Source organism: Engystomops pustulosus, chromosome 8 (assembly GCF_040894005.1).
Source record: "Engystomops pustulosus chromosome 8, aEngPut4.maternal, whole genome shotgun sequence".
NCBI lineage: Eukaryota > Metazoa > Chordata > Amphibia > Anura > Leptodactylidae > Engystomops > Engystomops pustulosus.
Genome location: NC_092418.1, coordinates 6780566 through 6796914, shown reverse-complemented (window position 1 = coordinate 6796914; position 16349 = coordinate 6780566). Strand labels below are relative to the sequence as shown.

General features: G+C 53.0%; 1 protein-coding gene across 1 annotated transcript; it reads right to left on the bottom strand.

The window, feature by feature from the left end:
• Positions 1-447: 447 nt before the first annotated feature.
• Positions 448-15147, bottom strand: BCKDK (branched chain keto acid dehydrogenase kinase). Its single transcript, XM_072122883.1, has 15 exons — positions 14942-15147; positions 10910-10949; positions 9917-9975; positions 7483-7520; positions 7203-7414; positions 4047-4115; positions 3860-3970; positions 3738-3785; positions 3532-3651; positions 3273-3371; positions 3044-3117; positions 2836-2964; positions 2671-2760; positions 2426-2587; positions 448-2077 (listed from the first exon to the last, which is right to left on the bottom strand). Exons 5-15 carry the CDS (start codon positions 7392-7394, stop codon positions 1933-1935), a joined length of 1239 nt encoding a protein of 412 aa, XP_071978984.1. The 5' UTR covers positions 7395-7414; positions 7483-7520; positions 9917-9975; positions 10910-10949; positions 14942-15147; the 3' UTR covers positions 448-1932.
• Positions 15148-16349: the final 1202 nt, after the last annotated feature.

Here is a 16349-nt window from a genome sequence, read left to right as displayed (position 1 = left end):
TACTATAATACTGCCTCCTATGTACAGGAATATAACTACTATAATACTGCCCCCTATGTACAAGAATATAACTACTATAATACTGTCCTCTATGTACAAGAATATAACTACTATAATACTGCCTCCTATGTACAGGAATATAACTACTATAATACTGCCCCCTATGTACAGGAATATAACTACTATAATACTGCCCCCTATGTACAGGAATATAACTACTATAATACTGCCCCCTATGTACAGGAATATAACTACTATAATACTGCCCCCTATGTACAAGAATATAACTACTATAATACTGCCCCCTATGTACAGGAATATAACTACTATAATACTGCCCCCTATGTACAAGATTATAACTACTATAATACTGCCCCCTATGTACAAGAATATAACTACTATGATACTGCTATAATACTAATAAAGAACACACAGGACAGTATATAGTTGGTTCGGTGCCTGAGTCAGCTGTCATTTTTATTATTCCATGAAACAAGAAAAATCTTTCACTGAAAAATATGTAATCTCAACATTTACTGCTGTGGGAGGGGAGAGGGAGCTGCACTCGAGGAGAGCGCGGAGACTTTAAAATAAAATAGCTTTCTGTAGGATCCCAGGACATATAGTAACCACAGAGCTTGTCCTCCTCACCCTACAGACAGGACACACGTGGGGCGTACGTGTCATCCAGGTGATGGCACATTCCCGGGATTTATGGCAAATACATGATTGTCGCAGGAGTCACCAAGGAGAAGTTCTTCTGGTCAGTGTAACCAGTGGTTCCATGTGGTAGAAACTGTCCACAATTACAACATCCGGCCCTGGAGGTGGGGGAGGACACGAGTCAGCCCTGCCCACGAGGGCCTATTGCACAACATCTGACGAATCCTGAAGCCTGATACATAGACACACGGTGGTTTGAAGACACGCGATATACACTGAATAATCAACCGCGACTAAACGGATCTTCAACTTTGGGTCACAAAAAAGCAAAAATGAAAAACAAAATCACTAAATAGATTTTTAGGTCTTCTCCCGAGGAACAGAGGAGACTGAATGATCGTGTAGAACAGTGAAGGTTCTGGTTATGGCAAAAACGGACACTGAACGTAGTGAAGAGACTAAGTGCTATAAGTTATCCTTTACATAGAAGGTCTATGACCTCGAAGGGCGAGCCACGCCCACTGCATGACATCACACGTAACGGTGCGTCAAAAAATTAACCGCCCGCACGAGAAGAATCCACCGCATGATGTCACGGGTCACCAAGAACCTCCCGCACGAGAAGAATCCACCGCATGACGTCACGCGTCACCAAGAACCTCCCGCACAAGAAGAATCCACCGCATGACGTCACGCGTCACCAAGAACCTCCCACAAAAGAGGAATCGTCCAGATACAAATTTTTGGCTCCAAAGACCTGAATCATCAAGTTACTTCTGAGCAGAACGAGGTGCAAAAAAAACCAAAATCTCAAACAGGATCCACGAGGGCGACGCTTGGTCGGGTCAATCTTCATTTCTGCCTCATCTGGTTTTCACAAGAGTAGAAGAACCTCGAGAAGTCTGTGGTCCCTTCGGGTCAAATCAGTCCTCAAGACACCCCCATTAAGCTTATTCCTAAGAACCAGAACCCCAGGGATTGGCGGTAGGCGTCATCAGCGCCATTGACGGTCTTTTCGATAATAAGCAGCAGCCACCAGCACCATATACGTAACAGCGAGCAGCCACCTCCAGAAGTCACAACACAAACAAGTTTGCTTTAGGCCCTTCCTGAAGCCCATGATGCGAAGAGGCTGTGGCTGAGGGTCTTCGAAAAAAAAAAGATCTATTCAGAGTCGAAATGGTGGATAAACGTAGAAGCCCCAGAGGAGCCGGTAACATCTTAGAAGTAATCCAGACTGCGGTGGCGAGGAGCTGGGAATTCCTGACGTTATATACGGAAGCTCTCCTCTTTCCCGTCAATATGCTTGAGGCGGAGGTAGACATCCGTTCCGATGCCCTGAAGAGACTGGATGCAGAGAGAGCCGCCCAGGTACTCCGCGTAGGCCCGGGAGGTGGGAAGTCCAAAGCCAAACCTGGAATAGAGAAGAGAGATTCACAACATTGGGAACAGAGCAACCTCCTGGGATTATGGATCATACGGGAACTGAAGTAACAATACACAGACTAGATGACTCTCACCCCCGCTACCCACCCATGTACCGAGCACCACCTATAGATGAAACCCCCTCCACATTGGACAACCAAGAACCCTCCAATGTTCATCTTCCATCAATCACAAATCAAATCATGGCCAATTCCAGTAGCAACCGTCTAACTCCTACATGGAGGACTTGACCCGCTGTCCCTCAAAGTACTGGCGATGGATCATGCTCCCTTTTCGGTTGCATGCAGCTACCAGTCACAACTTTAGGTCCTCTTACCCGTGCATGGGTCCAGATTGGCCACTGTTCACCATATCAACCATGTTACCAAAAATAGGGTTGATTCTGGGATCCTGGGTGCTGGTCTCTGCGGTGGTGAAGTGGTAATCCATAACCCTCTCCAGGTGGTCGTGAGGAATACCCCCGCCCCGATCAGAGATCCTGCGGGTAGAGAACACGTGGACGTCAGACTTTACACAGATAGCGGTAAGAAAGGACATAACAAGACGTCTATCACATCTCACCGAATTATCAGGTCAATGTCGTTGTTGGCGATGGTGATGGAGATGTCCGGGACGTTGTAGGGGGTTTCGATGTGGCTCTCCATCGTGGCCCTGACAGTAAAGACGAAACACTTGTAAGAGGTGAAAATATTCAAAACGCTCCACCAACAGCAGAAAGCTACATACCGCATAGAGTTCTTCAACAGTTCCGGAAGGATATAATCCAAGGGCATTGGGATGAATGGGAAGCGGGCAGCGACGTGGCCATTTATCCGCACCCGCGGAGCGTTCCCGTACTTGTGCTCACAGAGACGCCTGGAAGCCACAACACAAGGGTTATAAACTATCAAGAAACCGCAAGAAAATCTACGAGAGGGAAGAGAACAAAACTCACCGGGCAAAATCCACCCACTTCTCTATGATCTTCTTGGGTGACAAACGGGTGCAAATTATACCAACAAAATCCGGCTGTTCAGGAGGAAAGGGAACAGAACGTGAGCAAAAACCTTATGACATTATGCATCCTGTATTATACCCCAGAGCTGCACTCACTATACGGCTGGTGAGATAATTAAGTCGCCAAAAATCTCCTAGCATTACCTTTGCGTTGGGTTTGTACATACCCGATCCTCATGCAGGGACAGGTGGTGGGTGGCCAACATTCTTATACCCAGTCGAGATGTTAATGTTTTATCCAGGAAGTATCGGATCACCTTCTCATCCTAAAGGAAGATATCAAGTTCAGTAAGGAGGTTCTGGTCTCCCATCTGCTGCACCTTCCCCAGGTTCTGGTGTCCCTCGGGTGCACATAAGCAGATCCTGGTCTCCCTTGGACTCCTTCCTATCCTCCTGCACCCTACTATAACCCTAGGTCAGCACTACCTGAATGTGCTTGCGGCTTTCTCGCAGCCCCTCGGCCAGTTGGGTCACCACATCCTTGTGGTCGTCGAGCAGCTGGCGGAGAAGCTTGCAGTACTGGCTCTCCACCTCATGGTCTGTGATCTAAGTATGAGAAGACACCATAAATGGAGGTCCCTGCCCAAAACAAAGACACGACCTGAGCTGCGGCCGTCACCTCTGGAGCTTACCGCAGGGAAGTCACTCAGCTTCTGGAAGGCACGGATATAAAGCTCATGCTGGAAGAGACCGGGAGAGACATGAGAAGTGCTCGATGCCATGAGATGGGGGAGGCGGGGGGAGCGCTACCTACCACGTGGAGGATGGTGGGGTTACACCCAATGATGAAGGGCAGGCTGCGGAAGCCTTTGATGCGGTGGGCGATGCGGACCGGGAGCTCCTTGTGCAGGTATCGGGCACTTTTCTAGGAAGGAAGATGTAGAGAACGTGAAGTATAACTGTGGCAGTCCCATGTAAGGATCACCAGGAAGACGTCTTACCAGGATGTGGCTGCCGTCCTGAGAGCGCCCTGAGTACAGCATGGTGGTGGGGGTCAGACGCACCGAGGGCTACAGAGAGGACGAGAAACAAGTCAGAGGAGCGGAGCACAGGCCAATCGTCATCACAAGAGTCTATGGCCGAGCGCACATGAGGAGAGGGGATGGGGCCAATAGTTGTCTTGGTTGCGCCATATTCTGGCGCTATAACCTTCTTCATACTACAGCGCACAGAGCTGTGGGAGGGGTCAGTTTTCGCGGGATGACGTTTTCATTGCTACCGTTTTGGGGACTGTATGAGCTACTGATTACGTTTAATAAAATTGCTTATGTGTTGCAAATTAGAGGAAAAGTTCCGTTTCAGACATTTGGGCGCCATTTTCCATAATAAGGTGGGAATAACTGTTCTTATACTTTGGCAGATCAGGACTTTTGGGATCCGGACGAATATCCAAACATGTTTAGGATTATTTTTTTTTTTAATTTTTATCACGTCAAGTTTTTTAACTGTTAGGATTTTTAACACGCCCCCCCCCCCCCCCCCCATGGTACTTTAACCCGAGGGGGTCTGATCGTTTCTACCATATACAGCAATGCTACAGTATGGGAGTCTTGCTATGCACCAGCCTCTGGCACATTGTTACAGATCTGCATAAATGACAGGTCCTAAAGTCTTATATAGACTCCAGACCGTAGTGGTTACAGATCCCTGATGACATAACAGGGATGGATGATCTGAGCCGATACGGTGGTGCCCATGTGCACAGCATTGCCACAGGCATTTAACTGGTTAAAACCCGGGGGCGTTGCCAGCAATATGTAGCAAACACCAATGTTGTATGGAGAGGGCTCGGCCTGTGCGCCCTCCATACTCCCAATCATGTGATGGGTCTGCAGCGGGCACATGGTGGCATTACCGCCGCAGCAGAGAAGTAGGACCCATCCTGTGCCCGTCACCAGGCAAGGAGAAGGGTTAACGTAAGGCTCCTATACTGTTATATGGAGGGGTCATCACCATTCTGATTCTTCTGTACAGGTCACATGCAGGTCAGCTGCTTTCCCGCTCTTTTCAGGGAAGAGAACAAGCGGCCCAGTAACAGCTGCTGATTGGGTCCAGTCCTTGACCTACTGGCCACTGTTGCTGGATGATCTGGTCATTACTGCCTAGTGACAGGACATGATTGGATGATAACTTGTCCAATGAGAGCCACACTATATGTATATATAGAGGTCAGAAGTTTAACCCCTACAGGACTCGGCCGCTTTTGGCCTTAACGACGCGGCCCCATTTTTCAGATCTGCCCTGTGTCACTATAAGTGGTTATAGCGTGGGAACGCTATGAGCGATCCGGGGATTTTGAGATTGTTTTCTCGTCACACATTGTATTTCAAATTAGTATAAAAATTTGGATGAAATCTTTTGTGTTTAGTTATGAAAAAAAAACTAAAAATTTTTTTAAAACCTTTATTTTCAAAGTTCTAAATTCTCTACTTTTGATGCAGATAGTGATAGCTCCCAAATAAATTCATAACTTACATTTCCCAAGTGTCTGCTTCATGTTAGATGTTTTTTAAGATTCCACATATTTTACTAGAATGTTATGAGGCTCAGAATTTGGGGCCATTTTTCACATTTTTTGTAAAATCACCAGAACCCGTACTTAGATGGACCTGATCAACTTCTAATTGACACGGAGAGGCCTAAATAATAGCGAGACTCGTAAATTACCCCATTGTGGAAACTACACCCCTCAACGTATGAAAAAACATTTTTAAGAAGTTTGTTAACCCTTTAAGTGTTTTATAGGGGTTAAAACAAAATGAAGGTGCGGTCTACAAATTGTAATATTTTTTCACAATACACTCATTTTGGGTGGAAAATTAAACATTTGTAATGGATTAAATGAAAAAAGGCTCCACAAAGTTTGATCCCCAATTTCTACCAAGCACACTGATACCCTATATGTGGTGGTGACTGCTGTATGGGCGCACGGCAGGGCATAGAAGGGAAGGAGGAGCATAGAATGGGAAGAGCCATCCAGAGCCGATCCCCCATATGTGGTGGTGACTGCTGCATGGGCGCACGGCCGGGCATAGAAGGGAAGGAGGAGCATAGAATGGGAGGAGCCATCCAGAGCCGATCCCCCATATGTGGTGGTAACCTGCTGTATGGGCGCACGACCGGGCATAGAGGGGAAGGAGGCGCCATCCACAGCAGATTTGCTATGTCACATTGTACAGGCCATAATTTTTTTTTGTTTTTTTTTTTATTGTGGACCTATAGGGGCTTATTTTTTTTGCCACATGAGATGCTCTTTTCTGGTACATAATTTTGGGGCATCTATAGCTAATTGGAGAGATTTTATTAACTCTTTGTTGGTGGAGGAAATGATCAATTTTTAGGAACAATAATGATTCTGTTTTATTATACAGATTGTTACGGACGCGGCAATACCAAATATGTGGCGGTTTTTTGTGTGTTTGTGTTTTTAATAGTTTATTAAGTGTTTTTATGGGAAAATGTCATTTTAGGGGCTTATATTTTTATGTATTAATTTTTTATTTATTCTAATGGGTTAACTTTAGTGTTTTTACTTTTACTTGAACTTGAACCAGTGATGCTCTGATTGCTGATTCAAGTTCAATACACTGCTCTACAATGTCGCGCATGCTCAGACAGTTTGCAGTCAGACCCGGTCGGGCAGCCCCGGAGCACTAGGCAGACTTCGGGGCTGCCCAGAAGAGGATCGGATCCCCCGGTAAGCGGCACGGAGGATCCGATCCATAGGGGGAAGACCCTTACACGCCGCGGTCATGTTTGACCGCGGTGTGTAAGGGGTTAACACCCTCGATCGGAGTTGGCTCCGATCACGGGTGTTACAGCTCGGTGTCAGCTGTGATAGACTGCTGACAGCCGCTGCTTCTGGTACCGGCTCCGCTCGTAAGTCGGTCCCAGAAGCTGGACGTTATACTACGCCCCGGTGCACTAAGTATCTAGCCCTGGGGACGTAGTATAACGCCGTAATGCGCCTAGGGGTTAAGGAGGGTTATTTGTCATTATAAGACCGTTGTGTATTTATTATAATATCTCCGGGTTCATATGATTGGACAGTAGTGCGATGTACGATACCATCTAGAACCTTCCGCTGGGCCTGGTACCTTCTCGGCAGCCTGGTCGATGCCGGACTGGTTGTAGAAGGAGGTGACGGTCTTGGATCTCTCTCTGGCCATTTCTATGTTTTGGTGGTCCGAGGCGGAGGTGGAGCGGGGCCGCAGTAACATGGCGGACAGACGCAGAGGCGGGTTCAGCGCCCCCCGGGCCACCAGCTCCAGCAGGTTCTTCCGCAGCATCTTCACGGGTTGCAACGTTCCTGCGACAGAAGATGCGTCACACGAGGAGCCAGAACAAAGCAATAGAAGATCCAGAGACCAAACTCACCGAAGTCCCGAAAACTCTGCCGTGCGAAAACTCAGAACCTGTGGAGAGAGAAGGAGGGATGGAGCGGCCGACCGAGGAGAAACCAAATACATGGACCCTGCAGACTGCAGCCAGTGTTATGTATTACCCCTAGAGAGATGTGTAATCAGACCTCACACTGCTGTGCTCTGTGCTCTCTGTAACCAGTGTTATGTATTGTCCCTGGAGAGATGTGTAATCAGACCTCACACTGCTGTGCTCTGTACTCTCTGCAGCCAGTGTTATGTATTGTCCCTGGAGAGATGTGTAATCAGACCTCACACTGCTGTGCTCTGTGCTCTCTGCAGCCAGTGTTATGTACTGTCATAGGAGAGATGTGTAATCAGACCTCACACTGCTGTGCTCTGTGCTCTCTGCAGCCAGTGCTATGTATTGTCCCTGGAGAGATGTGTAATCAGACCTCACACTGCTGTGCTCTGTGTTCTCTGCAGCCAGTGTTATGTATTGTCCCTGGAGAGATGTGTAATCAGACCTCACACTGCTGTGCTCTGTGCTCTCTGCAGCCAGTGTTATGTATTGTCCCTGGAGAGATGTGTAATCAGACCTCACACTGCTGTGCTCTGTGCTCTCTGCAGCCAGTGTTATGTATTGTCCCTGGAGAGATGTGTAATCATACCTCACACTGCTGTGCTCTGTGCTCTCTGCAGCCAGTGCTATGTATTGTCCCTGGAGAGATGTGTAATCAGACCTCACACTGCTGTGCTCTGTGTTCTCTGCAGCCAGTGTTATGTATTGTCCCTGGAGAGATGTGTAATCAGACCTCACACTGCTGTGCTCTGTGCTCTCTGCAGCCAGTGTTATGTATTGTCCCTGGAGAGATGTGTAATCAGACCTCACACTGCTGTGCTCTGTGCTCTCTGCAGCCAGTGTTATGTATTGTCCCTGGAGAGATGTGTAATCATACCTCACACTGCTGTGCTCTGTGCTCTCTGCAGCCAGTGTTATGTATTGTCCCTAGAGAGATGTGTAATCATACCTCACACTGCTGTGCTCTGTGCTCTCTGCAGCCAGTGTTATGTATTGTCCCTGGAGAGATGTGTAATCATACCTCACACTGCTGTGCTCTGTGCTCTCTGCAGCCAGTGTTATGTATGGTCCCTGGAGAGATGTGTAATCAGACCTCACACTGCTGTGCTCTCTGCAGCCAGTGTTATGTATTGTACTAGAGAGATGTGTAATCAGACCTCACACTGCTGTGCTCTGTGCTCTCTGCAGCCAGTGTTATGCATTACCCCTAGAGAGATGAGTAATCAGACCTCACACTGCTGTGCTCTGTGCTCTCTGCAGCCAGTGTTATGTATTACCCCTAGAGAGATGAGTAATCAGACCTCACACTGCTGTGCTCTGTGCTCTCTGCAGCCAGTGTTATGTATTACCCCTAGAGAGATGAGTAATCAGACCTCACACTGCTGTGCTCTGTGCTCTCTGCAGCCAGTGTTATGTATTGTCCCTGGAGAGATGTGTAATCAGACCTCACACTGCTGTGCTCTGTGCTCTCTGCAGCCAGTGTTATGTACTGTCCCTGGAGAGTTGTGTAATCATTCCTCACACTGCTGTGCCATGTGCTCTCTGCAGCCAGTGTTATGTATTGTCCATGGGCAGATGTGTAATCAGACCTCACACTGCTGTGCTCTGTGCTCTCTGCAGCCAGTGTTATTTATTGTCCCTGGAGAGATGTGTAATCAGACTTCACACTGCTGTGCTCTGTGCTCTCTGCAGCCAGTGTTATGTACTGTCCCTGGAGAGATGTGTAATCAGACCTCACACTGCTGTGCTCTGTGCTCTCTGCAGCCAGTGTTATGTACTGTCCCTGGAGAGATGTGTAATCATACCACTGTGCATGTTGTTAGTAGCAGCAGAACTGTAAAAGACGTATTTACATCCCAGAATTATAACTTCTCCAAGAGCATAAAACTTTTATCCTCACACTGCTGTGCTCTGTGCTCTATGCAGCCAGTAATCCCCGTGGAGAGATGTGAAATAAGACCGTTATGTATGTTTTCAGTAGCAGCAGGACTGTGAAATATGGATTTATAATCTAGTATTGGGGACGTCTTCCTCACACTGCTGTGCTCTGTGCATTAAATATTGCGGAGAAGCTACAATCCTGGAATATAAATTCTGCCGCTACTAAAAACCTATACACAGGTCTGATTACACATCTCTCCAGGGACAATAAGTCACACCTGCTGACAGTTTCCCTTTAATCCTCATTCTCAAGTAAATCTGCATCCACAGTTCTGCTGCTACTACACTGCAGTTTAGAGACAGAATGATAACAATATGGGAATGAAAAATTCTCTACAAAGGACTAATGTATTGTAGCTCTTACACCACAGCGGGATAAACGGATGCAGATCTGGATGTGACTGGAGTAGGGCTGAAGGTCACTTACCTCAGGTGTCTGGGGGCAGCTCAGGTCACAGGAAGAAAGGACACGGGACCTTGACCCATCTGCAGAAGAGAAGGAGCATGGTGAGCCCCAAGGGGAGGGAGGGAGAATGGCGGCCAGACATAGGGGGGGCATGGGAGAAGGACAGTCAGACCCGGGTGGGGGGGCCCCATGGGAGGAGGACGGTCAGACCCGGGGGGGGGTGGTTGGCCATAGGAGAAGGACGCTCAGACCCGGGTGGGGGGGCCCCATGGGAGGAGGACGCTCAGACCCGGGTGGGGGGGCACCATGGGAGGAGGACGCTCAGACCCGGGTGGGGGGGCACCATGGGAGGAGGACGCTCAGACCCGGGTGGGGGGGCACCATGGGAGGAGGACGCTCAGACCCGGGGGGGGGGGGGAGGGGCACCATGGGAGGAGGACGCTCAGACCCGGGGGGGGGGGGGGGTAGAGGGGTGGGAGGGGAAGGGCCATAGGAGAAGGACGGTCAGACCCGGGGGGGGGGGGGGGGGAAGGAAGGGCCATAGGAGAAGGACGGTCAGACCCGGGGGGGTGGAGGGGAAGGGCCATAGAAGGACGGTCAGACCCGGGGGGGGGGGGGGGGGGGGGGGGAATGGTCACCATGCACCATGGGAGAAGGACGGTCAGACCCGGGTGGGGGGTTTTGGGTCAGGAGACTGCGGAAGGGGAGAGGTGAAAGCTACAGGCCCCTCACCCCAGAATCACTGCTGGGCCCAGAGCAGACGCTAGAGGTGACCTGTGCCCCTGTATATTGGGGAGAGGGTAGGAGCCGCACATTTGGGAGGACACTGCAGGCGATGCCAGAGGCCCCCCCCCCCCCCCTCATGTTTGTCTCCCGGGTCACAGCTGCTCCGGGGCAGGAGACGTCTCAAGGTTACAGACGACTAAAGCGACCAGACTGGTTCCTGCCCGGGCACCGGGGGGAGGGGGGATACATGGTGCGGCCCCCACTACTTACCCCCAGCAGGACACTTACCCCTGTAACGTGGAAGCCCATAAGACGAGGCGTCAGACACCTGTAGGAGAGGAAACAGTCAGCAGCAGCACACAGAGGGTTAACGCCGGCGCGCGGTCACAGCGAGTAATGACACCGCCGCGTCCTCCACCCCCCCAACCGTCCCCGGGTGACCTGCGGGCAGGGGCGGGCACACACCCCCCGGCCCCCCACCTTACACCAGGGAATGCTGGGAATGTGGAAACTATGGACATGTGACCCGGGAGCAGGCGGAGGATCATGGAAAGTACACAACCTGCTCCAGTCACTGCCAAAGCTGCACACAACCTGCTCCAGTCACTGCCAAAGCTGCACACAACCTGCTCCAGTCACTGCCAAAGCTGCACACAACCTGCTCCAGTCACTGCCAAAGCTGCACACAACCTGCTCCAGTCACTGCCAAAGCTGCACACAACCTGCTCCAGTCACTGCCAAAGCTGCACACAACCTGCTCCAGTCACTGCCAAAGCTGCACACAACCTGCTCCAGTCACTGCCAAAGCTGCACACAACCTGCTCCAGTCACTGCCAAAGCTGCACACAACCTGCTCCAGTCACTGCCAAAGCTGCACACAACCTGCTCCAGTCACTGCCAAAGCTGCACACAACCTGCTCCAGTCACTGCCAAAGCTGCACACAACCTGCTCCAGTCACTGCCAAAGCTGCACACAACCTGCTCCAGTCACTGCCAAAGCTGCACACAACCTGCTCCAGTCACTGCCAAAGCTGCACACAACCTGCTCCAGTCACTGCCAAAGCTGCACACAACCTGCTCCAGTCACTGCCAAAGCTGCACACAACCTGCTCCAGTCACTGCCAAAGCTGCACACAACCTGCTCCAGTCACTGCCAAAGCTGCACACAACCTGCTCCAGTCACTGCCAGAGCTGCACACAACCTGCTCCAGTCACTGCCAGAGCTGCACACAACCTGCTCCAGTCACTGCCAAAGGTGCACACAACCTGCTCCAGTCACTGCCAAAGCTGCACACAACCTGCTCCAGTCACTGCCAAAGCTGCACACAACCTGCTCCAGTCACTGCCAAAGCTGCACACAACCTGCTCCAGTCACTGCCAAAGCTGCACACAACCTGCTCCAGTCACTGCCAAAGCTGCACACAACCTGCTCCAGTCACTGCCAAAGCTGCACACAGACTGCTCCAGTCACTGCCAAAGCTGCACACAGACTGCTCTACTGCAACTCCCAGCATGCCTCACACTGCAGTCTGACGCCCCCCCCCCCTCACACACACAGGGGGGCTCACACATACATACACACAGGGGGGGGGGCTCCCCCTCACACATACATACACACAGGGGGGGGGGCTCCCCCTCACACATACATACACACAGGGGGGGGGGCTCCCCCTCACACATACATACACACAGGGGGGGGGGCTCCCCCTCACACATACATACACACAGGGGGGGGGCTCCCCCTCACACATACATACACACAGGGGGGGGGGCTCCCCCTCACACATACATACACACAGGGGGGGGGGGCTCCCCCTCACACATACATACACACAGGGGGGGGGCTCCCCCTCACACATACATACACACAGGGGGGGGGGCTCCCCCTCACACATACATACACACAGGGGGGGGGGGGCTCCCCCTCACACATACATACACACAGGGGGGGGGGGGGGCTCCCCCTCACACATACATACACACGGGGGGGGGGCTCCCCCTCACACATACATACACACAGGGGGGGGCTCCCCCTCACACATACATACACACAGGGGGGGCTCCCCCTCACACATACATACACACAGGGGGGGGCTCCCCCTCACACATACATACACACAGGGGGGGGCTCCCCCTCACACATACATACACACAGGGGGGGGCTCCCCCTCACACATACATACACACAGGGGGGGGCTCCCCCTCACACATACATACACACAGGGGGGGGCTCCCCCTCACACATACATACACACAGGGGGGGGCTCCCCCTCACACATACATACACACAGGGGGGGGCTCCCCCTCACACATACATACACACAGGGGGGGGCTCCCCCTCACACATACACACACACAGGGGGGGCTCCCCCTCACACATACACACACACAGGGGGGGGCTCCCCCTCACACATACATACACACAGGGGGGGGCTCCCCCTCACACATACATACACACAGGGGGGGGCTCCCCCTCACACATACATACACACACAGGAGGGGGGCTCCCCCTCACACATACATACACACGGGGGGGGGGGGGCTCCCCCTCACACATACATACACACAGGGGGGGGCTCCCCCTCACACATACATACACACACGGGGGGGGGCTCCCCCTCACACATACATACACACGGGGGGGGGGCTCCCCCTCACACATACATACACACGGGGGGGGGGCTCCCCCTCACACATACATACACACGGGGGGGGGGCTCCCCCTCACACATACATACACACAGGGGGGGGGGGCTCCCCCTCACACATACATACACACACAGGGGGGGGGGCTCCCCCTCACACATACATACACACAGGGGGGGGGGGCTCCCCCTCACACATACATACACACAGGGGGGGGGCTCCCCCTCACACATACATACACACAGGGGGGGGCTCCCCCTCACACATACATACACACAGGGGGGGGGGCTCCCCCTCACACATACATACACACAGGGGGGGGGGCTCCCCCTCACACATACATACACACAGGGGGGGGGGCTCCCCCTCACACATACATACACACAGGGGGGGGGCTCCCCCTCACACATACATACACACAGGGGGGGGGGCTCCCCCTCACACATACATACACACAGGGGGGGGGGCTCCCCCTCACACATACATACACACAGGGGGGGGGGCTCCCCCTCACACATACATACACACAGGGGGGGGGGCTCCCCCTCACACATACATACACACAGGGGGGGGGGCTCCCCCTCACACATACATACACACAGGGGGGGGCTCCCCCTCACACATACATACACACAGGGGGGGGGCTCCCCCTCACACATACATACACACAGGGGGGGGGGCTCCCCCTCACACATACATACACACAGGGGGGGGCTCCCCCTCACACATACATACACACAGGGGGGGGCTCCCCCTCACACATACATACACACAGGGGGGGGCTCCCCCTCACACATACATACACACAGGGGGGGGCTCCCCCTCACACATACACACACACAGGGGGGGCTCCCCCTCACACATACATACACACAGGGGGGGGCTCCCCCTCACACATACATACACACAGGGGGGGGCTCCCCCTCACACATACATACACACAGGGGGGGCTCCCCCTCACACATACATACACACACAGGAGGGGGGCTCCCCCTCACACATACATACACACGGGGGGGGCTCCCCCTCACACATACATACACACGGGGGGGGGGGGCTCCCCCTCACACATACATACACACGGGGGGGGGGGCTCCCCTCACACATACATACACACGGGGGGGGGGCTCCCCCTCACACATACATACACACAGGGGGGGGCTCCCCCTCACACATACATACACACAGGGGGGGCTCCCCCTCACACATACACACACACAGGGGGGGGCTCCCCCTCACACATACATACACACAGGGGGGGGGGGCTCCCCCTCACACATACATACACACAGGGGGGGGCTCCCCCTCACACATACATACACACAGGGGGGGCTCCCCCTCACACATACACACACACAGGGGGGGCTCCCCCTCACACATACATACACACAGGGGGGGGGGCTCCCCCTCACACATACATACACACAGGGGGGGGGGCTCCCCCTCACACATACATACACACACAGGGGGGGCTCCCCCTCACACATACATACACACACACACACAGGGGGGGCTCCCCCTCATACATACATACATACACACACAGGGGGGGGGCTCCCCCTCACACATACATACACACACACAGGGGGCCCCACTCCTTACGTACACGGGCCCCTATATCCTGCACATATACGCGGGATGTCGAACAGTCCTCCATATCCTCCGGTGACTGACCTGTCCGCCCCCGGTCTCCTCTGTGCTGGGTCCGGGCTCCGCTTCTTCTCTCTCGGCCTCCGGCGTGCTGCGATCACACAGCGGCTGATGGCGGAGTACAAACTACAAGTCCCGGCATGCTCCGCGCTCACGGCTGCAGTGACAGAAGGGGCGGAGCTGCAATGCACGATGGGAGCCGTAGTGCGGTGTTACGCGGCCATTTTCCCGGAGTCTAGAATGTAGAGGTCTGTGAATGTAATAATGACGGGGCCGCCATGTGTTATCGATGAAGATAATAATAAATATCCGTGTAGGAGTCGTACGTGGCGGGGGAATGTTGTGTTAGAAATCTGCCGGGTGTAATTTTACCACAAGTCATGTAATTTGTGGATTGTGATCAGGGTGGGCCTGTTCCCTAGTTTATCACTCCAAACAGCCCCTCATGGTGACTTTATATAAGCCGCTCGCACACCCTATGGATTCCTTATGTACAGCTGTATGTGCCCCCCCAGCAGCTCTGGGCCCCGGCCCTTGTCCCGGTATTCCCAGTGCTAGCGCCGGCCCTGATTGTGATCCTGAGACTGCGCCGCTCCTCCAGGTACTATGTAGTATTATCTCCAAGATCACCATAGCAACCAGAGCGAAAAATGCAGAGGTAAATCCATTCCTGCAGTAACCTGATGTGACCACTGCACAGGGAGCGGCGCTGTCTGCACCCGGCTCCATTCCTGCAGTAACCTGATGTGACCACTGCACAGGGAGCGGCGCTGTCTGTACCCGGCTCCATTCCTGCAGTAACCTGATGTGACCACTGCACAGGGAGCTGCGCTGTCTGCACCCGGCTCCATTCCTGCAGTAACCTGATGTGACCACTGCACAGGGAGCGGCGCTGTCTGCACCCGGCTCCATTCCTGCAGTAACCTGATGTGACCACTGCACGGGGAGCGGCGCTGTCTACACCCGGCTCCATTCCTGCAGTAACCTGATGTGACCACTGCACAGGGAGCGGCGCTGTCTGTATCCGGCTCCATTCCTGCAGTAACCTGATGTGACCACTGCACAGGGATTGGCGCTGTCTGCACCCGGCTCCATTCCTGCAGTAACCTGATGTGACCACTGCACAGGGAACGGCGCTGTCTGCACCCGGCTCCATTCCTGCAGTAACCTGATGTGACCACTGCACGGGGAGCGGCGCTGTCTACACCCGGCTCCATTCCTGCAGTAACCTGATGTGACCACTGCACAGGGAGCGGCGCTGTCTGCACCCGGCTCCATTCCTGCAGTAACCTGATGTGACCACTGCACAGGGAGCGGCGCTGTCTGCACCCGGCTCCATTCCTGCAGTAACCTGATGTGACCACTGCACAGGGAGTGGCGCTGTCTGCACCCGGCTCCATTCCTGCAGTAACCTGATGTGACCACTGCACAG